The sequence below is a fragment of the Notothenia rossii genome (genome assembly GCF_949606895.1).
Source record: "Notothenia rossii genome assembly, chromosome: 11".
NCBI lineage: Eukaryota > Metazoa > Chordata > Actinopteri > Perciformes > Nototheniidae > Notothenia > Notothenia rossii.
In genome coordinates this window covers 41,069,156-41,093,453 of record NC_136910.1, presented here as the reverse complement: position 1 = coordinate 41,093,453, position 24,298 = coordinate 41,069,156, and the positions used below count along the sequence as shown (strand labels likewise).

At 40.3% G+C, this 24,298-nt stretch overlaps 2 protein-coding genes across 11 annotated transcripts in view; one reads left to right on the top strand and one right to left on the bottom strand.

The window, feature by feature from the left end:
• The window catches only part of mapk10 (mitogen-activated protein kinase 10), a 34,394-nt gene extending 24,417 nt beyond the window's left edge, over positions 1-9,977 (top strand). For 4 of the 7 annotated variants that reach the window (XM_079660129.1, XM_079660131.1, XM_079660130.1 and 1 more), the window contains exons 10-14: positions 758-882; positions 2,444-2,470; positions 3,207-3,270; positions 3,706-3,783; positions 6,219-9,977. In XM_079660129.1, the coding sequence (XP_079516255.1) occupies positions 758-882; positions 2,444-2,470; positions 3,207-3,270; positions 3,706-3,783; positions 6,219-6,361 (437 nt within the window). In that variant the 3' untranslated portion in view covers positions 6,362-9,977. Of the gene's footprint in view, positions 1-757; positions 883-2,443; positions 2,471-3,206; positions 3,271-3,705; positions 3,814-6,213 lie in introns of all 7 variants that reach the window. The other 3 variants (XM_079660132.1, XM_079660134.1, XM_079660133.1) reach the window with 3 other exon arrangements.
• Positions 9,978-12,149: 2,172 nt separating this feature from the next.
• arhgap24 (Rho GTPase activating protein 24) overlaps positions 12,150-24,298 on the bottom strand; it is a 78,930-nt gene continuing 66,781 nt past the window's right edge. For all 4 annotated transcript variants that reach the window (XM_079658351.1, XM_079658352.1, XM_079658350.1 and 1 more), the window contains 6 exons: positions 24,090-24,297; positions 18,305-18,437; positions 17,414-17,487; positions 17,193-17,314; positions 15,923-17,096; positions 12,150-13,070 (listed from right to left, as the gene is read on the bottom strand). In XM_079658351.1, coding sequence (XP_079514477.1) covers positions 12,806-13,070; positions 15,923-17,096; positions 17,193-17,314; positions 17,414-17,487; positions 18,305-18,437; positions 24,090-24,297 — 1,976 coding nt within the window. In that variant the 3' untranslated portion in view covers positions 12,150-12,805. The remainder of the gene's footprint in view (positions 13,071-15,922; positions 17,097-17,192; positions 17,315-17,413; positions 17,488-18,304; positions 18,438-24,089; position 24,298) is intronic.

Genomic DNA, 24,298 nt, shown 5'->3' with positions numbered 1-24,298 from the left:
CACACGGCTCATCTGTCTTTTCCTGTTCAGTTTCTTCAGTCCTGCTGTAAAGCTATTTATAATGGGGTCAGTGTGTGTAGGAGAGAGATGGTGTGTGGTTAAAGGGTTCTCGATTTCACATGAGTCTCAGATGGCCTGAGGAGGGAGAGACTGAGCGACTGCTGATGGCATTTTTACATGTCGGGAAGCTAAATGTAAAAAAAAAAACGAATGCAGTTTATTGTACATTCTGGTGCTTTTATAAAACTACATCTAGGAACACCCCAGTTGGAGCAGTTTCCATGCAATATTTCAGTCTTAGCCTGTGACAATTTGCATCAAGACCTACATTTTACATTAGAAAATGTTAGATTTGTATTTGGGACAAGCTAGAATCTTGAATTTTAATTAGCTAAAAAATTGACAGAAAAATCTGGATGGCTGTCAAGTGTTGCAAATTATTTTGTGATGCATACATATAATATATTTTGCCCACATTATTTCTGAAAAAAATATTTAAAAAATTATCTTTCCAAAGCTTTCCCTCCGTAAAAATTTGGTGTTTATCTGCTAATCCACACGTGAATGAGGCTTCCTGAGATCTGGTTTCCTTTGACAAACTGCTGTTGTTAATTATTCTCTTTAATCCCTGACATTTCTCTCTCTTTCCCTCCCTTCCTTCCTTATTGTGCTCCAATTTCATGGCAAATAAGTGGCACAGACGAATATTTTCTTGCTTCATGAACTTAAACTGATGTGTCTCCTTTCCCAAACACAGCTAGCCAGGCCAGAGACCTGCTGTCTAAGATGCTGATCATCGACCCCTCTAAAAGGATATCCGTGGACGACGCGTTACAGCACCCCTACATCAACGTGTGGTATGATCCAGCCGAGGTGGAGGCGGTGAGTAGGCCTTTGGCAGAGCTGTGTATTGATCACCATCACAAGCTCAATCTTCTGTTGGTCAGCACTGTTTACTTTGTAAATTAACGAAATTTGATAATGACTTTCCTCTTTTTCGGACAAAAGTGATCATAGTGACTCACTATACAAATGTCAAATGTATTCCGCAGTCTGTTCTGTATTGAGATATTTGCTGCATCTATGATTGGGTTTTAAAGGTCCCCTATTATACTGGTTTTCATCAATATATTATAGATCTCAGATATATACAAAACATGTCTCTGAAGTGTTTGCCTCTTAGTTACCTTGGTTGGTGATTGGCTAATGGTTACACAACCCAAAACATCGTTATGACATTATAAAGTGGCCAAAATCTGATCAGCTCATTTTCAGACAGGTTTTTATATCATCATCTTTATTTAAAGAGACTCTTGGTCCATTATTACAAGACAAACATACAACACTCAAATATAAATTAAAAAAGGCAGTTATACCAATGTTTCCACAGAGGTGACTGGTATCGTACAGCACTGAAACACAGATTTGAAAGTAGCATAATGACAACATTATGAGAAACATTTAATCGATAGATGAATTTGTACATCAGGTTTTTCAAATGAGCATGGAACGTGTTGACTCGTGCATTACAGAACATTTCACTTGCACTGCACCATCTTGGTTTTCTAAGCAGTATACTCAAACAGTCATTACATGCAACCTGGAGCTTCCGGAGGCTCGCCTTCTTATACTTGACCCACAAGGGGGCAGTATAGAGAGGAGTGCAATACGCTCTAAAGAGGTTCATCTTAACCTTATCTGAACACCAAGAGAATTTTCTAGCCAATATGTTGGCTTGTATAGAAAATGTATATACCGTAAATGGATCAGGACAAAAAGTGAGCGAATCCTTTTTCCTGACATTTTCAGAATCTGTTTTCACAGAGGGGAGACATGTTTATGTATAAAAGACATGAAAAAGTGCATTTTGCATAATAGGTGACCTTTAAAGTTTTGCTCCACATCTCATTTTCATTTTTCTCTGTTACTTACACTTTATTTGAACTTTGAATAGTTGTAATCCTTAGGAGAATAGATTTGTTTTGCTCCTTGTTAGATGAAGACATTTATTTCGCTGCTAAGTGTAAATGAGCAAATTAATGCGTTCTGATTTGTAGCGTAAGAGTGGTGGTGTTTCTGGTTCAGTTGGTGCCTCATTAGTATGAGCTGACAGTGAGATTGGGAAAAAGCCATCTGCACAATAAAGTTGCACAGAAACCAATTTCTGTAGCAATACACCAACTAGCTGATTCATTTCAGCGTTAAATAGCATACTGTAATAAAGTAGCTATTGTAAAGAAACGCCACATGACACACCTTCATTGTAGTTCATATTTAGTGGATTTCATAACCGTGCACTTCGTCCATTGTTGCATTTTTGATGGTTTTCCATGATGGTATTGTTTTTAGAGTTTATATGGTATGTATTGTATGGCTGTGAATGACATTTCAACACATTTTCTGCTGTTTTCCCTTTCTCTAATGTCACCTATTGCTGATGAAGGCCAGAGATCTCATCCAAATATCCATGGTAAATAACAACCGGCCTACATCCAAAGAAAAAGAAAAAAAATCAATGGGACTTTTGTTGATGAAGATTAAAGACTGAATATTATAGGAGACGTATTTGGTTCAGCACTCTCAATAATAAATCATAAATAAGAATATACATGTTATATCACAATGAGAACAATATGAGGAAAGCCTCTTTTACTGCTACTGAATTAAACTGTCCCTCCAAGGTCACATCGGACAGGTGTGTGTGTGGTCCTGTCACCTGCAGTGAGATTATGGTGTCAGAGTCTGAGAGGATCAGGAGGGGTGACTGACAGCATGTTCGTCTTTTAGATAAAATGAAAAGCATGCGGGAGAGGGACATTGGCATTTTAGCTGGACAACCAGATAATCTAAGCTTATCTTCCTGTCTGTCTGATGTTCCATTCTGATCTTTCTGTAAAATCTGATAAATGTGATACATGTGATATTTAAATGATGCGTCTTATATTTTCATGAGATTAAGGCTTATCAGAATGTTTATTTTCTTTTAGTTATTTTCTCCATAATCCATGACTTTGTTTACATACATAGTTAAAGGAGAGATGTTTCATTTTGCTAAATTTGATGCAGTATTATATAAAAGTGTATCTTAGATGTTTTTCTATTCACCTTTTACCTGGAGTTATCCAACGATATCAGCCATATGAATTTCCTGTTAAATTATTTTTGATGATTGACTTACTAAACTGTTTGTACTCTCTTACGTTTAGCCTCCACCTCAGATCTACGACAAGCAGCTGGATGAAAGAGAACACTCCATTGATGAATGGAAAGGTGAAAATTATTCAAATAATTTAACCAAAAGCCAAATACTGTAAGATAACAGCAGTGGTGGACTAAGTTCTCAAAACGTGTACTTACTTATCGTGTATCAACACAGATTTTGACTTAAGTGAAAGTACAAAAGAATGAGCAACAAAATATACTTAAGATTAAAAAGGGAAAGTACTGATTAATGTTAATTAATGTGTGTCACTTCAGTGTTGCAGCTGGTAAAGGAGTAGACCATTTTTTATATACAGTATATACACAAATATGTGCCACTGTATTGATGTAGAATACAAGTTTATAGTAGGAAACTTAAGTAAAGTGCCTCAACATTCATTTTTTAATCTACTGTCCACCACTGGCTAACAGGAAATCACCAAAAGTGCGTGCTATCACTTTGTACGTTTAATGACTTCCTGTCCGAACTTTGCTCTCCTGCAGAACTCATTTACAAAGAGGTGATGAACTTTGAGGAGAGAACGAAGAATGGCGTTGTGAAGGGACAGCCTTCACCTTCAGGTACTCTCAGTGCATAACCCTAATCGCTCTGTAAGTTAATTTAATATAACCTTACTGGAGTTATCTGTAAATAGAGAAACCCATTGTGTTGTTGACCATGTGTCTCTGTCCTTTGCGTCTCAATGTTTTTTGAAGTTAAATGTTGTTTGTGACAATTTGTTAAATGGTATTGGTGGACAGCTAATGAGTAATTGCTAAAATTGCCTCATCATATATATTTATCTATTCTATGTGTGCACTAACTGAGTGTTTTTGGGTTTATGTATAACATGTCATGACTTAAGATTTAGGTCCTTTGGGGTCTATCACAGGAAATGTCAGTCCTCATCTGCAGCTGACATTTTATATTGTCCTGTTGTCTGCAAAAGTCCTGCAAGAACATTAAGTGCTGTTTTCATAGTTCACCACAGAGAGGCAGTATGGAATCATGTTAGCACATGTATCAGGCCACCCCTACGTCACTGTGAAAAAAGCTTTATTGCTATGGTGAAACAACACCCATTTCTCATTAATAAAATAGAACTGTTACATTTTAAAGATTAGAAAAGCAAGCTTCAGATAAATCCTGCAGAGATAGTAACATCTCCTGACCATGAGAGGTAACTGCGACATTACAGTACAATAAAGACTCTCACTGTAACAAACCAGAGTAAATAAACTAATACTTTTGTAGAATTATAATTGCCATTTTGATTGATTGTTGCATTTCTTCAAGCTGAAATAGTACAAAGGAAATATGAGCCTATTGACCTCATAGTCAGTTAAGGGTTCAAAGCATTGATGTACCACATACAGTAATGCAACATCTACTTTTCATCTCTTCTCCACCCTGTTTTAAACATGACTCATGAACTCCATCTGTCTTTCTTTTTTACTTGGCAGTAATTAAGCCTCGAGGCAGGCCTTATGTCTGATGCTGACTGTAGCAGATTATGGGCTGTATGTGCTGTATCTATGCAGCAGACAGTGCAGTAACTGCAGACAGTGTTTTACTGCAGCAGGAAACACAAGTTTAGTGCACACATGGTGCCTCAGGCAGTGTGTGTGGGAGATTTTAGCATATTTAATGCTGTAATTATTGCTTTTAGAGGTATTTCCAGACTAACACTTCACTTTTGTCTCTTTGCCACCTTGTATATTATCTAACACATTCACCATCATCATCATCATCATCATCATCATCATCATCATCATTATCATCATCATGAATCTTTCATTTAAAAAAACTGAGTTCACTGAGTGCAGATGGCAGCTGCACAACACAAGAGTTATAATCTCACATCAAAAGTTTGGCAAATGTTCCCCCCATGATTAATCATAATGAGTTTATGATTTAAAAGCTTAATTCATCTTCTAATCCTTCTAACTTCTACTATTGTGGTTGTATAACATTTAAACGTATACTGCACCTGCATAGTAACAGTGGCAGGTAATTCTGATGTATCTACCGTAAATAAACGTACAAGTGAAGTGACTTCTTGAATTAATGCCAGACATAAATCCTGCTTTGTTCTCTGTTTTATTTTGGGTCAGCTGGAGTACCCACCAGTCTCCATTAAGCAATTACCAGACACAAACAGCAGACCTACAGTGTGCCAGCACTGTGTGCACAAAATAAAAGGTTGTTTAAGTGATTTCTTCATGCTGGCAATACCCCTATTATCATGCTTTTTAATCAGGCTTTGCTTTTTATCCCCTACAGCAAAGCATACTACCCATTATAACATTGCTTTCCACATAAACGTATCAAAGAGAAAAAAAGAATCACTAAGAAGTGGTACTCATTGACACCCTCTGATCCTTCATTTTGAAAAATGATTTGAACCGTAAAACCACCAATTATACATGAAAAATGAATGTACCTTATTAATTCTGTAGATCGAGTCCAGATAGAGTGGGTTTATGCAATAAAATAAAATAAAGAGATTCAGAATAGCATCTGAAGTGACTGAACTAAGAGTCCTTAATGAAATCTCAGAATTCTTTATTGAAAGTTGTCCAGGAATAAAAAGAGCTGGATCTGACAACACCAAACAGAAACATGAATTGAAATACATGCAAAACCAATCACAAGGACAAGACACAGCTGGGGAGGTCGAAGTAGAAACATATATAAAATGGGTTGAGGAATTTTCAAAAATAAAACTGGAAAACAGATGACTCAATCTAATGTAAGATACATATAACAATATCTATAAGTAGTTATTTAGCTGCCATTTCAATGATCATAAGCTCACTGTTTTGGATTGCCGAATCGCTGCAGCCTTTGGTGACATTTCCTGTGATTCACTTTCCCCTTCATTAAAGACACTGTGATTGTCGTGTCCCACAGATGTTGTTCATGTGTCTCAATCTCAGCTAAAACGTTTCTCTGTGTGCACTTACAAAATCTTTAACGTTGTAACCCGTTGTTGCCGTTGATTCCCTCAGCACAGGTGCAGCCGTGAACAGCAGCGAGAGCCTCCCCCCCTCCTCCTCCATCAACGACATCTCCTCCATGTCCACCGACCAGACCCTGGCCTCAGACACTGACAGCAGCCTGGAGACCTCTGCAGGACCCCTGGGGTGTTGCAGGTGACTAGCGGCCTGCCTGCGCAACCCCATGTTCTTCCGCAGGTGAAGGACTCCAAACTGAAATGACCGACTGAAAATACAACAACAAAAAAAGAGCAAAGATCAAAATGAATATTAAAAACAAAAGTTATGGAAATACAGAATCTGAAATGATGAAATCTCAAGCCTGTGCATTGTCATTCAAAAACAGCAGTGGTATTTAAACTGAAGTATGTTAATGATCCTCTAGTTGCTTTGCTTATATTACCCCTCATATCTTCTATATGGCATCCAAACAAAATGACCAAAATGCTTCGACTGTAAAGTGCATACTGACTGGCTGCTGGTCTCCCGATTCCTTACCAAAGCATTTATGCTCAAATCATTGTGACAAGGTGGGCTGCCATTTTGCTCATCACTACTGTACAATACATTCTCCTTCTCCCTTTCCCCCTATCCAACCCTTGTGTAATGACACTGCTGTATTTTAACCTCTAAAGGCCCTCATCCCCACCCACACTTCCCCCATGTAAGGTTGCCTGATTTGTGTGTTTTTATGTGGTTATTCTGCAGGGATATGTAGTCGCTCTCACCCAGAGTGGCGCTCCCTTGCGCTACTTGTAAATAATGTAATTCTGTACAGCTGAAGGGCACACAGAGTGGGACTGACAGCCAGTACACTGGGAGTTTTTTTCTGACTAGCGCACCTTGCCACATCACTGCTCTCCACCTCAGTTGCCCCTGCCTATTGCTGTAGTCCTGCATGACTAGATTTAAAACAATGCTAATATCACTGTATGCTAAAATGAGTCTGTATAGAGACTTTTGTTTATATACGATGTAAACTAACTCCAGACATGGGGGGTCTGGTCACAGGATAGGAAGAGTGAGTAAGAGTGTGTGTAAGTGTGTGTTTGTTAACCATAGGCAAGCCATTGAGACATTATTAAATGTCAGGGCTGAGTTTGGGACTTAAAGGGTCAGTACACTCTGGAATAAATTATTTTGATTGTGTTCAGACTTCTTGAAATAACCCATAAGGGGTTTAAAAAGTCTCCTTTGTGAGTAATGAACCTTTTATTTCTCCTGGAAGTGTATGATTGGTCCCTCCACCCCCCCATGGGATGCATGTCATTGTGTACAGTTAACCCCTCATGGGCGCTGGAGGTTGGTCTGTTTCACTGTGGTGTCGCCACATGGAGACTATTCCTATTTATTTGACTGTCTGAAACATAGAAAGAGATACAAATGATACAGTGGGTGGTTTAAAGGCGGGCGTTGAGTGTTAACCTTTCAGCAATGTATCATTTTGTTAAGTCATTTCCCTGCACCTAAAGTAAAACAACTACTAGATAGAGGCTACCACACAATTATGTTGACTACTTTATTTCTTAATTATTTCTAGGATGTATTTATTTATTTATTTTAGATAGATGGAACCTGAATATGGCAAGTGCCTTTAGGAATGAAGCATTGCAAGTACAGAAATGATATTATTTTGGGTATTTTTTCCTCTGCTTCTTCTTTTTCTGCCTTAAAAATCTTAATCCCTAAACCACCAAATTGGGTGGAAACTTTTTTTAATTAAAAACTCTTTGGACAAATGTTGGCGCTTCGACCTTGTGTTCGAGCAGTTACTGTGAAGTGGTGTGAAATGTCTTCAGATTGTACGGCTATGCTAATGCTAGTTTTTACACAACATTTACTCAAACTGTTTTTAATAATGAATTGGTTCTTGACAATCGGGTTACTGAAAGAATACAAAGATGAGGTTTAAGACACTTAAGGTTGCTTTCACGTTTCCAGAACACCAAAACACCATTGACTTTTTATGAATATAATCATGTTATTCAGAAATTAAATGGCTCATATGTCCACTAATTAAGAATAAAAGTGAAATCCCAGTCATGGCCTTGTTTAGGTGGACATGTCAGTTATTGGTTTAATACGCTTCTTAACATTTGATACACTAATTCCATTCTTGTTCACCTAAAGGACCCTGTCACTGTACATACACTGTCTAAATACCACTCCCCCAAAATAATATAGGTTACTTCTAATGGCTACTTTGTTAACTCTCCTCCTGCCTGTGGCTTGTGTACAGTGAACCACACACAGACTTGCGGTACCTTCACAGAGCTAACAGGGCGACTGAGGGCGGCGTCTCCAGAATAAGCTAACGCTAGCTCAGCTTTCTGTCAGGGTCTGGCCAGGGCAATCTTTCAAAAAACAGGGTGAAACCTTTAAATGGCTTTGTGTTTTGAAAAATAATCTCTCACAAAGGGGTCAAAGTGTTTTGAGTCTACTCCTTCTGTGCACCACAGATACTCACGGTACCGTTGTACAAATACTGAAGCATAGTTTTTCTTTCTTTCTCTGAATGTGATCTTTTTATAAGACATCCCTCCAGACAATTCTGTTGTGATATTAAGGTGCTTTTGGGCCTGAAATAGAGTTGATCCTAACAGCTGGGTTTGTCAACACTGAATGTAGAAACTGTTTCACTCACGTCATTGCTGCTCTGCTTTGTCATCTGTGTGTGTGTGTGTGTGTGTGTGTGTGTGTGTGTGTGTGTGTGTGTGTGTGTGTGTGTGTGTGTGTGTGTGTGTGTGTGTGTGCGTGCGTGTGTGTGTGTGTGTGTGTGTGTGTGTGTGTGTGTGTGTGTGTGTGTGTGTGTGTGTGTGTGTGTGTGTGTGTGTGTGTGTGTGTGTGTGTGTGATTTCAAATTAACCAGCATTCAACACTAACTGTCTGTAAGGTTGAAATGGGAGATGTGATATGACATCGGGACGGATTATTTCACAGTTCACGTTTTCACTTTTTTCGTTCAATAGGGTTTTGAGGGTTGCTTTCAAAGAATGTCGATGGAGAGTCGGTACTGGTGTGTGTTTGGAAGTAATTCATGTGTGTATTCATGTTAAGTCACAACGTTTAGAAGTTAGAAATATGTCAACCACCAATCCTGCTTCCAAATCTGGTCACAAGGAGCTTTCAATGATACATAATGGATTCAGGATTAGCCAAATGTATCCCCATTTATTTGATGGCTGTCTGTCAATCAGCCATTAATATTATTGTCAAATTTTAGCCACAAAGTAGAATACATCTTGTACTCAGCTGTGCCAAAATTAAATCTTTGGACCAAGTACTTGTGACCCCCATCTTTTTAGTTTTCACCTCTTTCTTTCAAGTCATATTGTAAATAACAATTATCCAACAATGCAATAAACACTATTGCACTCAGACAGGGAGGTACTGAAGGGTCGGGTGATGCTAAAATGTTTGGAATCTTTAAATGTGAAACTCTACGATGATGAAACCCTGTAAAGCTCATCTGAATCAGGTGACGTTGTTCTTAACTTCTTTTACGATTCCTTCTCTCTTGTTTCTTTTACTCCGTGCTGTTTTAATGAAACATTCTTTTGACATTGTCAGGTTGAAAAAAAAAAGAAATTGTATCCGTTTCACGCTGATCTCAAAGCTTCAGGCTATAGAGTTTCAAATAAAGTCAAAACAAATGCAAAAAAAAAAAAAAAAAACTGAAAGCTGTTACTGTAAACACAACATTTTAAAGGAACTGTGTATGTAAAAATAGTATATGTATGTGATTGAAAATAAACAAAATATTTGATCTTGGAAAACTGTGTACCTTTCTTCCTTTTACCCGCAGTGATTTGCAATTCAAAATGTCTATGGGCCTATAGTGTTTCTTCTGGCCTTTGTCTCCATAGAAACCATCTATCCAAAGTGCCACAGTCACACAGAGTCCCACCTACACAGACCCTAATTCAGATTCAAGCTCCCAGTTCAACACTAGAGCAAACACATGCTGCCTGGTGGTGCAGGATGATAGAAAAGGCAATAATCTTTCCTAAGTATTACATTCATATCACAGTAACATGGTGATTTATACTATAGGACTGTCAGATTTCCAAATATCTTTAAAACTGTGGTCACTTTACCTTCTCTGGTTGTATAATAGACAACTATAGACAATGTACTATTACAATATGTCCATGTAGACATATGTTTGTATATTGACTATCACTTTATTCACACAAAAAAGATCCTAAGCTAATTTAAATGATATAGTTTGTATGGGCAACTTTAGTTATGTTTAAGACTTAAAATATTTGTCCATAACCACATTATTATATTTGATGTTTCAAACAATGTCTTTGCCCAACTGTTTTATCAAAAAAATAAATTACACGAAATACATTACATCTACTTGAACATGTATCCACAACTGCTGGTTTAATCAGTTTTTTTTTTTTGTATAATGTTATCATTTGTATATAAAATAATTTAGCTGACGGAAAATAGTCATTGGTGCCAGGCCTAATGCTGAGGCTCAGTCAGGAGGGGCTTGGACTGTGAGCCGTAGGGTCGCCGGTTCAAGTCCCCGACCAGACCTAAATATGGAGCGTGGACTTCTACTTGGAGAGGTCCCAGTTCACCTCCTCCTGCCCTGCCGTGGTGCCCTTGAGCAAGGCACCAGACAACCCCCTTCCCCCCCCTACTCCCATTGCTCCCTGGGCGCTGTACAATAGCTGCCCACTGCTTCTAGTACTAGGCTCCTGGTACTAGGATGGGTTAAATGCAGAGGCCACATTTCACTGTGTGTGCTCTGCATGTGTGACCATTAAAGATGGTTTCATCCCTCCGATTATATTCTATTAACGTCCACTCACGTTGCATGCGAGACTAACCAAATGCTGCATCTTCTCACACCTTTTGAAAGACCTTGAGACAAAAACAGAGGAATCAAATGAAAATGCACTTTTATTCATATTAAGTATTTTTTTATTTTGTGTATCAAGTATCATGTCATGAAAAATATTCCACTGTCCCACTCCTGCTCCCGCCCGCCCTGCGTCCATAATCTGCTCTTTGTGTGGAGTCACAGAACGAGGTGCCAGTCAGCTCGGCTTAAGCCCTTTACTTCCCGATGGAGGGTGCAAAATGAGGAGCACAGCCTCCTCCCCCCCTCCTCCTTCAGTTGTTCAGGCACTTTTTCCCCTCCATGTGCACATTCCAGATGTCCTGCGTGGACCAGCAGCAGAAGACCTGGTCTTCAGAGGAAGAGCAGCCAGCAGCAGCTTCTGTTCAGAAGTCCAGCTCAATATGTTTTGTACCCATCAGCAAAACCACATCATGTGTATACATTTGGCTTAAAGCTACATAAATACACTCAAAGACTTCATCGATATGCAGTAACTTTACAGACATTCACATAATTATACACCAGCCCGCATGGACTCATGCACCATCATGCACACACCACTTGCTAATGAAACTAGCCACCAGGTTGTTCATGTCTCCATGTAGAAGACTTGATGCTGTAGTTAAAAATGTTCACAGTTATAAACAAAATACACAACTCTGTGTCGGGACTCTGCAGCTTGTTATTCTGTGCTAGTTTAGGGGAAAACCTGTTTTTAGGTGTTGAAACTGGAAAATGGAAAGTACAGGAAGATATTTTTAAAACTGGCATCTTGTATGCTCAGAAACTGTTTATAAGTGTATTCAGAGAGAATTTTTCCACTGAAATTCAGATTTGACAACTGATATTCTTTTGTTTGAATCTGGGATTTTAGCCAATGACCCATCGTACAGTCTTAAAATGTATCTTTACAAGCTACAAAACATTCCTCAATCAGTATCAACTTAATAGGTGCCATATACATGTGAATATGTGTTGACGCACAGTGCAGACTAACAAGTAGCGTCTATGATTATCTATAAAATATTTACAGAACAGGCTCTTTTTTTTGGTCATGGGGTAAATAAACAGCACAGAAGCGTAGAAGCACATATTATACAGTATATTGTCCAAATGTAATTGGTACACACATTGGCCGACAGAACATTCAGTACCACCTTGCTGAGACTAAACAAACATGTAAGTGCAAGGAGAAAACGTAATATAAAATATCGCACATTGATAACTTTGCGTAAATATCAGATAAACATTTAAATATTACTTTTTCATTTCTTTTTACATACATATGACACTTTTCTGCATCGTTTCCCTCTATGTACATGAGCAGATACAGAATTACACGGAACAACAAGATGTTTTTGGTTAGATTTTTTTAAAAGATAATTAAATATAGAGGTGTTCTTGCATGGTCTTTTTTGTGTTTTCAGGTCCAAGGTTTTTATGTTTGTTGGCTAAACGCAACCTTTTTAACGTGTCATCATGGACTATGGTGTGCCTTCAATCCTCTTCAGTCAGATGAGTGTCTGGGAGCTGTTTAAATAACACTGTATTTACACATATTGTCAGTCTGGCATCACTCCAGGTGATGTCTATATTTATACAGGTGGCTCTCATTAGCCACACACCTCTTATTTCTTAAATTAACATGCCATTAACCTTTGCATTGTAACTTTCCCTTAACAACCAGCAGCCAAATCCTGTTTGGAGCACTCATATTGTTCACATCACATCATAAGCCTCCCTTCACTGTATCCAGATGGGGTTGTTACGATCTGGTCGGCGGGGGTCGGCTGCTGGGGGGTTTCCAGTCGCAGTGAGGTCGCTGAACGTGGAGAAAAACTGCTCCATCTCTTTCTGCAGCATCATATTCCTCCGCTCAGCGTCGTCCTTGGCGCGCTCTGCGTTGCGCAGCTTGATCTCTGCCATGGTGTACTTCTTCCTCTCTTGGTCCAGCTCCTCGTGGAGGCTCACCATCTCCGTCTCCAGCTCCACGTTACGCTGCTCTAAGCTGAAACAAAGCGTTGGAAAAAGTGTCAGCATTTACTAAACTGGCTATAGATAATCAAGAACAACTAAATAAACACTTTATTTGCATTTTCAATATGCTAAATGAATTGCGGTGGAATTGTTGAGGAGGTTAATGGAATATCTTTTGTACCAATACTATGATGTTTTGTTTAAGGTCATCACACCACATACAGTCTTGTTTAAATTGTATTCAGCAATATTTTAGCAAATGGTCAATTGTGGTTTTGTATATCTTTCGTGCACATTCCTCTATATTGTACTGTCTATATCTAGGTAAGTCATTATTTGTTGCATGCCATATAAAACTTAAAAATATCTCAAACTTTGAAGTTTTTAGAGGAAAAGGTTTCATCCCTTGTACTTAAGATTTATACATCTGGGGCCGTATTCACAAAGGATCTTAGGGCTAAAAGTAGCTCCTAACTGGCGAATTTAGGAGAAACTCCTAAACATAATGGGCGTGTCAGTCTTAAATTTAGGACTCCTAATTTTATTCACTAAGAGCAATTCACAAAGTATTTTAGGCCTAAAAGTAGCACCTAAGTTTAGGAGAGCTTAAAAGTCCTCGAGAGGACTCCTAACTCAGTAAGACCTATTCACAAAGAATCTGAAAATGGCTGCGAGACGAAATGTTTTGGAGACAATGGAAGATTGTGAATTGATCAAGAGATATAGGCTAAATCGTGAGGGTATCAAACTTGTTGTGGAATTAGTGCGGGATGCAATAACATCCCCGACTAACAGGAATAATCCGATTAGTCCGGATATACATTTTTTGGCAACACTACGATATTTAGCAACATCGAAAATGCAACTTTGCAATGCCGACGATTTAGGAATATCGCAACCATCAGTCAGCCGTGCCATAAACCAAACCATCAACGCGCTCTCTAGACCACATATCATCCAACAGTTTATCCGGTTTCCTTTGGACAATCAACAACTACACAGGATCAAAGCCAACTTCATGGCAATTGCAGGTATGCCCGGTGTGGTCGGTGCTATTGACGGGACGCACATAAAAATAATTGCGCCATCAAAAGATGAGGACGTGTTCGTCAATAGAAAGAAATTACATCCCATCAACACGCAGATTGTTTTCATTCATCATGATAGGGGGACTTGAACGGCGGTATGGGCTGTTATTGAAAGTGTTTAACACTAGAACCGCCAACGGGTACATTTTACCCGCAGCTGTTTTTTGATTGTATGTAACTTTTGTTCAATAACATATTAAAGTCTCCCAGTCCGTGACTTTTTCTGAAAGTGTGTTATGTCGCACCCTCTGTTGTTAACAATTGTCAATATGAAGTCAGATTGAAAAAATCGCCAAAAAAAATGCCATTTATACCTATATCCGCCAGCGGGTAATATTTACCTCATAGAAAATGCAGCGTAAACATGACGTGTTGCTATAGCAACGCCTTTTGTCTACTGCAGTTCCTTATAGATAGAGAGAGAGAGAGAGAGATAGATAGATAGATATATTGATAGATGGATAGAGAGAGAGATAGACAGATAGATAGATAGTTATAGATAGTGTAACATCTTGGAGAATACAAGATCTTGGATGACTGAGCTCACGTTGAGGACCTAATGCATGTGTGCAGGTTACGTGCCAGTTGAATAAAGATGGACACTCGGAATGAGAGAAGTAGTCTATTTATGTAGACAATTATATGTTCATAGAACAGAACATTACAGATATATCGATAGAGAGAGATAGAGAGATTTGTACCTACACAAAACACAAGTCTAACACCAAGCGTTTAAATCAGCACTCTTAGCAATATTTTATACTTCATGTTATCTGCACAACCTATATCATATGAAAAGCTGAGAGTCCACAGATTCTATTGGTATAAGTTTCATCCCTGTGCGATCAAAACTCACTGTTCTGTATGATAAATAAAAGAACATTGTACCTTGAAAATCAATAGCGGGTACATTTTACCCGTTGGCGGTTTTAGGTATACAGCGACCTCTGGCGGTTCTAGTGTTAAGTGCTGGAAATATGCTCATTGGATAATAGTTTGCAGGGTGCTTTTAATTGCCTCCTTGATTTAATGCAATTTACGTATTTTTTGCTCTCTCTCTTTAACGTGCATATACAACGTCATTATCGTGGTTTGCACAAACTTGTCATCATGCGTGTATTCTGCTAACTGCACTGTCCATAACTATTTGATAGGAATACATTTCTAGCCTAGGCTATTTCCTTGTTTTTCGGTGATTTAGTGGGCTCGTTTGTGGGATGTTGCGGATGAGTGGGAGGCGTATGGCGCAGTGGATAGAGCCTTGGTGCTAGGATCAGGGGAGCACAGGTTCAAACCCCTCTGCAGTCAGCATGTCGTTGTGTCCCTGGGCAAGACACTTCAACCCAAATTGCTCCTTTGGGGATTGCCCACAGTATTGAGTATGTAAGTCGCTTTGGATAAAAGCGTCTAACAAGTAACATGTAATGTAATGTAATGTAATGAGTTTCACCAAATCGCCTGCTCTGAACAACCAATCACCGTACTGACCGCTTCTAAACTCATGCACGAGAATCGACGTAATCCATAGCAACGGCGCGTCACTCTTAGTTCACTCTTAGTGATTTATCCTTAGTATTAGTAGGTCTCAGCAGCTTTGTGACTAACTTTTAAGAAAAAACTCCAACGTAAAATGTTTTAGTGCGAGTTAGGAGCACTCCTAGCGGTAAGATAAAATGCTTTGTGAATACGGCCCCTGGTCATTATTTATAGTTTTTGTGAAAAAACACTTCTTAGCCGATGAATATCGTTCTCATTAATTTTCACTAAATAAGCAAACAAAACTAAATGTTATTACCTTTTTATCCTGGCTTCGTACTCAGTCTTCTGCTTGTTCATCTCCTGTTTGAGACTGGCCACTAGGCTGTGCAGAGCACTGTGGCTCCCGGCTCCATTCCCCACAGTGTATCCCTCACTGTTATCACTGCTGCTGGTGCCCCGACTGCTCCCCCCCGCTCCTTCTCCACTGCCCTCTCTGTTGCTGTTCCTGCCCTCCCCCTCTCCTCCTCCACCAGACTTGGGCTCAGTTTCTCGCACCGCTCCATCAATGTCCTCGTAGTGACCTCCGTAGAAGTCCTGCTCGGGGCAGGTGGTGGTGGAGGAGCGGCAGGAGGTGGAGTTGTCCGGCAGGGAGATCTCACAGGAGGAGGTGGACCAAGTGGCGCTGTCCACGCTCTGCTTGTCCTCGCAGCTGCTGTTCAGACACGTGTTGGCGATGTGGTTCTGCTGCTGCAGGTTGTGGTGGTTTAACTGGACGTTGTCGTACGTGGACAGGCGGTTCTGATTGGATGTTTGATCCACTTGGGTGCCGTCTCGGGTTTTGTTGTTATCGCGTAACGTGACGCAGCCGTTTGGTACCCACAGACCGTTGCGGCCGTTCAGACCCACATCAGTGCCGGATAGGCCCATACGCACAACTCCAGTCCCGTTCCCTCCGGTGCTGCTACCACTCGTCACACCACTGGTGCCCATTTTGGTGCCGGAGCCTTTGAGCGTCCCACTGCGGCGCACCGGTAAACTCCCGCCTCCTGTTAGAGTCTGGCTCTTCTCCTGACTGGGGTCTGAAGAGGGCGAGGAGCTGAAGGAGCCGTTTGTTACGATCCCGCTGCCCTTACTGAAAGCTGGGTTCTTTTTAACCGTCATTGGTGGACTGCGGGTGATGTCAAAGCGTCCGATGACACCGCTACGAGGGCTGGCCGATCGCGGGGAGACGTTGTTCTCCACGTGCTGGCGGTGTGACGGAGATTCGGGTGCTTCCCAAACACACTGCCGCACTACCTGTGTATTGTTGTTCTCGGTGTTCTGGGTCACCTTAGTGATGGCGGAGGTAGTTGTGGTGGCTTTTCCACGTGGCAGCTCGATGTTGTTGTTGTTGACAAGCTCGAGGGCCGTGGGGCTGTCCTCTTCCAGGGGGAACAGCACGTCTTGGCGGCCAATGAGAACGGCCATGAGCTGCTGGACCAGAACAGTACCTGAAAAGATGAGACCTGAATCAGTATCTTTCCTTTTGAAATGTGCATATAATTACTCTTAACGTTAAAATAATGTTAGCATGCCAGAATACTGACCTTCCATAATAGCGACTGGATCCTCGACCTTCGGCCTCAAGATATTTGGCCCGAAGACTGTGGCCAAGTTTTGGACGCTCATTTTATTCACCCCTGAATACGACTGGACTTCATCTAGAAATCTGGCAAAACAACACATTTGAATAAAAATGTCCCTGTTATATTAACAGTATATATTTATCATGATTTTACTTAAATATAATTTAAAAAACAATTATTACCTGCAGATGTACTTCAGAAGGTTGTAGTTTACCCGAGGTAGATCTTCCACAAGCTTTCTCAACTCCTTCATACCCTGCAGATGATGCAATTACTTTTTAATCACACCAACAGACTGAATAGACAACACAACAAATCAGTGAAAAATAATTAAAATATATTCTACGATATTTAATATGAAAATGTTTAGAGGACCAACGTTTCTCTCAGCGATTGATTTTCATTAAAGCAATGCTTTGATTTTTCAGAGAACAAAACAAATGGTACTAAAATCCATTATTAGTAATCTAAAAACAATTAGTATGAAATTATTCCTATCACCTTCTGGGGAATGCTTACAAAGGTATGTTTTATTTTATAATCAGAGTTAATATTGTTTCTCTTTATGAGAGCTTTTAAACTACTATGCTAACCCATGTGTGGTTGTTTTTTGATTTTCAAAATGCAGAAATGTTTTCAAATAAGACAATCATCAAACACAATTCTGATTTGTAAATGTTCTAATCTGAAATGAGCTCACAGGATTACAAACAACCAAAACCTGCTGCAATCCAATGACAAACTGGTAACCTTTTCTTTTATTGTGAATTCTCCTCACTGTTCCTTTTTTAGTTCAAAGTCCTTGGAAGTTTCACAGGCATGGCAGCACTTGGGCTCTAGTGTAAATGAGAGGAGGAGGAGGATTAAGAGACTGTGAGGAAGCCAAAGACTCGCCCCCTGCTGTGAAGCATTATCTTTAAAGTGTGAGAGAAATCCTATTTAGAGACCAGCTTTAATCCCACAGCGCAGCACTTCGGATGATTTATGTGAGAGTTTTTCAGTGCTCACTTCTGTGGATGTGTAGTATAAGCAAGGTACAGGTAGGAAGAAACCAATCAAGCGCTATTTCTTACCATTTCATCATCTTTGCTGAGGAGCTTTGCGGAGGCCAGGAAATCGTCAAACTTGTTGAAGGGGACGACGGGCTCCGGCAGCTCTCTGAGGTACAGCTTCAGGAGAGAGGCCACTGTGTGCACATCCGTGTTACTGCACAGGAACATCACAGACAGAAATAGAGAAATTATTATTGGTACATGGCATGGAGGCAAACAGAAATCCTCATGAATACTCCTGCAGCAAGAGGACTGCTGGGAAATCTTAAAGGCAGCTGTCTGTAGTGTTGTGTTTCAGAATCAGGGATTCTTAATTGATCCCCGGGGGGAAAATGGCATTACATTACAGTTAATGTACACCCATTTAAGAATAGAAATACAGTATATATAATTATAGAGACATTAAAACTGTGGTAAGCACTAGTATGTAGGGATGGGTATCGTTTGAAATTTATCGATTCCGATTCCGGTTCTGCTTACCGATTCCGGTTCTTATCGATTCCCCGTTTCGATTCCAAAATTGTAAAAGAAAGAGGTCAAACGTTTAGATAACAAAAATATCTTTATTCTTTTAAGCTTTAACTGACATTTTTACAAATTAAAAAAATACATGCTGTGCTTTATTTTAACTGGGCTATGTCTGTGGCAAGCTATTAACAGGCATTACACTGTGCCTTGTCTTTTTCTTTTTTAGTCTAGTGGAGCCTCACTTTAGAGCAGGGGTGGGGAACCTCCGGCCTCCGGGCCGTATACGGCCCGCGAGACCATTTGGTACGGCCCTCGAGGTAATTTATAAACACACGCAAAAAAGAAAAAAATTGAAGAAATATAGACCGCAAAAAAGAAAAAAAGCGAGTGCCTGTTTTTCCTGGCCAAGATTAGGTTCCTTGAACACAACACGAGCCTGACGTGTCTGACAGGGGTGCAGTTTTGACAGAGAGCACCGGAACGCCAGAACGCCGCTCCGGCACTTGAGAAATTGCAGTACCCATAAGGAGCCGTACACAATACATGTCGCAGTTTTTGCGTGGCTGTGTCTTTAGTTGAAAGCCCAGTGGGCGATCTGTTCATCTGTCATACTGATCATACAGTCTACAACTTTGTTGTTATTAGCATCTGGTTAGCTAGCTATGCTAACGAATATAAGAAGCTTTTTCTCCAACCAGTGAGGTAAAGGCACATCTTTATCATCATCTTTATTTATTTTTTGTTATTTTGTTTTACTTGCTTGTAAGTGCTTTGAGCACCAGGAAAAGCGCTTTATAAATGTAATGTATTATTATTATTATTATTGATATGATCATTATAGTTATAAAAAAATAAGAGAATAAACTAAACAGGTATAAAATACTGTATGACAGTAAAACAAAGTTGTTATTAATAAAGAAGAATACAGTTTGAAAGGGGAGTGATTTGTAAAATATCCATAAAGAAAAATAAAATCTGCTTACAGTTCTGTTTCATATGGATGTTGAGAGATGTATCCATAGATCTCTTCATGTTGCTCTCAAAGTGTACCAGATTGATGCTTTTAACTTAAACATTTAAAAACAAATCTTCCCGGGGGAGCATGCCCCCCGGACCCCCCTAGAGGGTGTGAGGTACCCCCCCACTTAAATCGTGTCCACATGGATATTAAACTAAATACATTTGCACACATCTTGTGTCCATATCTTTCTGTTGTGGTGGTCATGCCACACCGTGCACGTGCATGCATGCGCGAGTCATGGTGAGATATCTGGATTAAGAGGTTGCTTTTTCTTTGCACAGCATGAAAGAAAGGCCCAATGAATGGGCTGTGTTTTTTTTGTTTTTTTTAAGCAGAGGTCAATAATTTGTACGGCCCTCGGAGGATGTTGAAAAAATTGAAATGGCCCTTGAGAGGAAAAAGGTTCCCCACCCCTGCTTTAGAGCGTTTACCGCGATCCATTTTTGGTGTTATGAAGTGACTGAGCTCATGAACTGTCTACGGGAGGACGGGGGGAGCCTCGCTACGGGGCAACTGTGGACCTCTGCCACCTGTCAGCGCAACTTACATGATGCCGTTTGAAAAAATTAAGGGCGGTGCCGGCCGTCAGCGTACCGAGCCCGGCCGTTCTGTGATTCTCCAGAACACACAGATGGTCAGTCCGCCCTTACCCTGTATTCCACCGGGGCACTGCGGCGCAGACGGACCCGGTGGAATACAGGGTCTACCGCGTTTAGGAACCGTTAAGCAGAACCGAAATTGTGTATTTTGTATGGGTACCCGGTACCCGGCATTTTCTTATCGGTTCTCATCTGGAACCGAGTTTCGGTTCCCAACCCTACTAGAATGTGACAAAATAAATTAACTTCGGGGGAATTGCAGCAAACGTTGGATTGAGGAAATTGTGCATTATACTACATTATACAACAAAAGTCAATGTGGAGATACAAGAAATCTAAAATATGTATAAAACCATATATACCGATTTATTCGTAATAATTCAGAACAATGGGGTCTATTTATAAGTGTTAAAATTGGTGAATATTTTAAGAGTTTAATATGAAGTACACAGTGCAGATAAAGAAATGCAGTCATGAGTGTTATTGATATTTCATATTTATCTCTCTGCCATAAAAGATTATCTGGGTGTATCAATTAAACTCTTGCCTTAATGCTTGATCGAAATGCCACAAATATCTGTGGTTATTTAAGCCTCACTAAAGATTTTTGTTGTAGGAGAATCAGGCAAACACAGGAAAGAAACCAGAACATAGGCAACAGAAAGACAGACCGGTAACAACGTGGGCAACAGAGAACTAAAAGATCTGCCAGAATGCTATAGGATTTCGGAGGTAAGCAGGAGTGTATCAGAGCTAACGAGGGAATCACAAGGTGAGGGACGGTTAAGAAAACTAAAATCAGACGTGTGTGGAGACGGAGGAGGGCGGAGGTGTTGCCCCTGCACGACATGATTTGTGTTAAAGATGTAGGAGGCGGAGATGTGTCATGGTGCAGCTGACATGATGGTGATTTTGTGGCCTGTGCTTCTAGGAAGTGCTCAGATATTGATGTATGTAGGCCTGGGTTCATGTCACTCCTATCCAGATTTTATTTATGGTTGGTAGAATAGATGGTGGGAGTGAAAGAGGAAGAGGAGCAGAGCATTTCTCTGTCATCCTGAGTTATGGATGAAGGTTGTCACTTTAAAAAACAGCTCTGTCTCGCAGGACAGCAACACAACACATAGTATGAAGGCACATTGTGGAGGGTCTGTATACGTTATTTAGAAAATTGAGTTCACAATTTAAATGATCGTCCTTAACATCTTGACTAATCTCAATTCATTTTAAAACGTGACCGCATAATTCAAATGTTAATTCACTTCAATAATGATAACGGTGTAAATTGACCCTTAACATCTGGTCATACCGTCATTTAAAACTATGGGAAGGAATATTATTTAACAACATTTATTTATTTCAGGGGAATTTAAGCAACCAGTGGATGAGAGTGAAACATTTTAAATAATATCCCAACCTATCTTGACAGCATTTACCTTTGAGGACTAAGCTATTGCAACTGCATCCTTTGCTATGTGTTATCACCCACCTATATGTAACTCCCCTATGTCAAAGTATTTCACAATACATCTTTTTTGGACAGTCAAATACACAAACAGTTTCCCTTATTGGCAAATATATTTTGAACGACAAAGCTATACAAACCTGAAACATATTTTCTAAATCACCTACTGCTGCATGCATGGTTCAGAGTATTCCCTATGTCATTAAGTTTCTAGCTCTGCTTATTTTGTAAAGACTTAATTGAATTCATCTGTTTGAAATGCTGGTGTGACAGGGCAAAACAAAGAGGGCGAGAGAGGTGTCAATCAAGCACCCACACAGCCTGGAGGAGAGGTCTAATCAAGTGAAAACCCTTGTGGGGGTGGACAAAGGGTCTTTAGCTGTATAATGTATTCAGTGCCTCCATTTGCTCAATGTCGGTTCTTATTGCTTATGCACCTGTAGACTTAAAATAAAATATATATTCAAGATTTGACAGGAGACTGAATTTAATCAAAATGATTGTTTAGCATTTACTGAGAAAATATCTACCTCCTTGTAAAAATAAATCATAACCTTTTTCTTACCATGGCAGGGGAAGCACAGGTGAAACTAATAACATTAGACTGGCTCTGTTTCAGGTGTTTGTCAGCTAACAGCATAGCATCAGTGTAATGCAACTGAGTGAAAAGCATCAGCCTGATTAATTACATCGTGTTTTCCTGCACTGACATCAAAGTGACAGACATTAGGTCAATGCCTTGTAATGCTGTGTTTAAAAATTCAGCATCGAAAAAGGCGAACTGGAGATGAGAAAGAACACAATAAATGGAGGAATATAAGAATTCATCAAATTGTGACACCATCTGCTAGTATATCGCAGCAGGTACTGTGTTCAAAAGGGTGAGTATAGACCAGGGGTCGGCAACCTTTTTCATATGAAGTGCCATTTAAAAAAAAAATGTTTATACGCGTGCCAACGATCGAGAATTATCAACAGGGGGGGGGGGGTTTGAGGAGCTTGACGCTCGTCAACTATCAGCCTCGCTGCGGGGAAGCAGTGTGTCTGTGTGGACCTGTCAGCGCAACTTACATGATGCCAAATTTAACAAACACATTTAAACAATTGGTTTAAACGGCTTAATAATAAGGGCGATCGTCCGTTCTTTGATTTTCCACAGCACACATATTATGATATCAGGTTCATGCAGAGTGAGATGAGGTCGCTGTCCCTTTAAGAGAGAGAGAGAGAGAGAGGGGGTTGTGGCTTGTGCATGTGTGTTTGTGGATGGTAGAGCGACAGTGAGGGAACGTGTATGTTTCTGGAAGTGAAACGAGGCAGCAGAAAAACAGAGGTCTGTGATGTATTTTGTGAAACAGAAGAACAGCTAAATAAATGCAAAGGCCTCCCAAGAAGAGCTCGCCTCTCTCCAGTCATTTAAGCTAAAGTTGGTTATTGAACCTGAAGCTTGTTGCTTCTGCCCTCCTCGACTACGGTCTGGGAGCTGACAGGAAAGTTCAACACACAGTTGGCCAGTCCGCCCCTTTGTAGCATATTATTTCGATGAGAGATGAGCAGATCGCCACTGGGCTTTGAACTAAAGAAACAGCCACGCAAACACTGCGGCATTTGTACAGCTCATTATGGGTACTGCAATTAGTGAAGTGCTTTCCTCCGTGGTGAAACGATCCGCACTGCACCACGGAGGAAAGCGGCAGAAAGTCACCTGGAGTTAAAGAGAGCGGGGCTGCGTTACGTGCATGGCTTCCTTCTGCAGGTAACGGAGAGACGCGCTCTGGCGGCGGTCTCGTTCAGGATCCGAAAATACAATTTAAATATTTTTGCACACTTATTCCACTTATTCCTAGTGTGCCACTGGTTACGGTGCCGCGTGCCAGGGGTTGCCGACCGCTGGTATAGATCAATATTTGTTAAAAAATATGTATTTTCTGTATGTATGTGTAACGTTACATAAAATGTATTTTACTTATCTCCTGTTGAGAAAGGATGATGGTGAGGAAACTTGTTTAAAATGGTGGTCAGAGTAATTTTCTGAATCTTCCCAATTTTCTTTGTGTGTTATAAGGCATCCCTCAAAAAGTGTAGATTTTTCTGATGGAAAAACAGTATTGAAAACACCTTTAGTTTCCATAAAATGTCCGAAGGAATTCAGGCTAACAGTCGCACCTGTGTGTTTCCAGAGGTGCAGAACCTGAACATATCAGCTTCCCATTCAAATTCACTAGAGGAAATCCAAGCAGCCCGTACACTCACCAATCAAAAGAAGGTTTTTCTCCACAGTCGAAGGCGTCCTGCAACTCTTTGACCAGGTTGGCCTGTCCGGGCAGCCTGAAGAGGCCCTCCTCCCTCAGGCCCCACTGCCGGATGAAATCCACACACTGCTCCACCAGCATAGGGGCCAGCTTGTTCCCAAACCGGCGCTCATAGCGCACAGTTTCCTCCAACTTCTGACCGAAAATCCC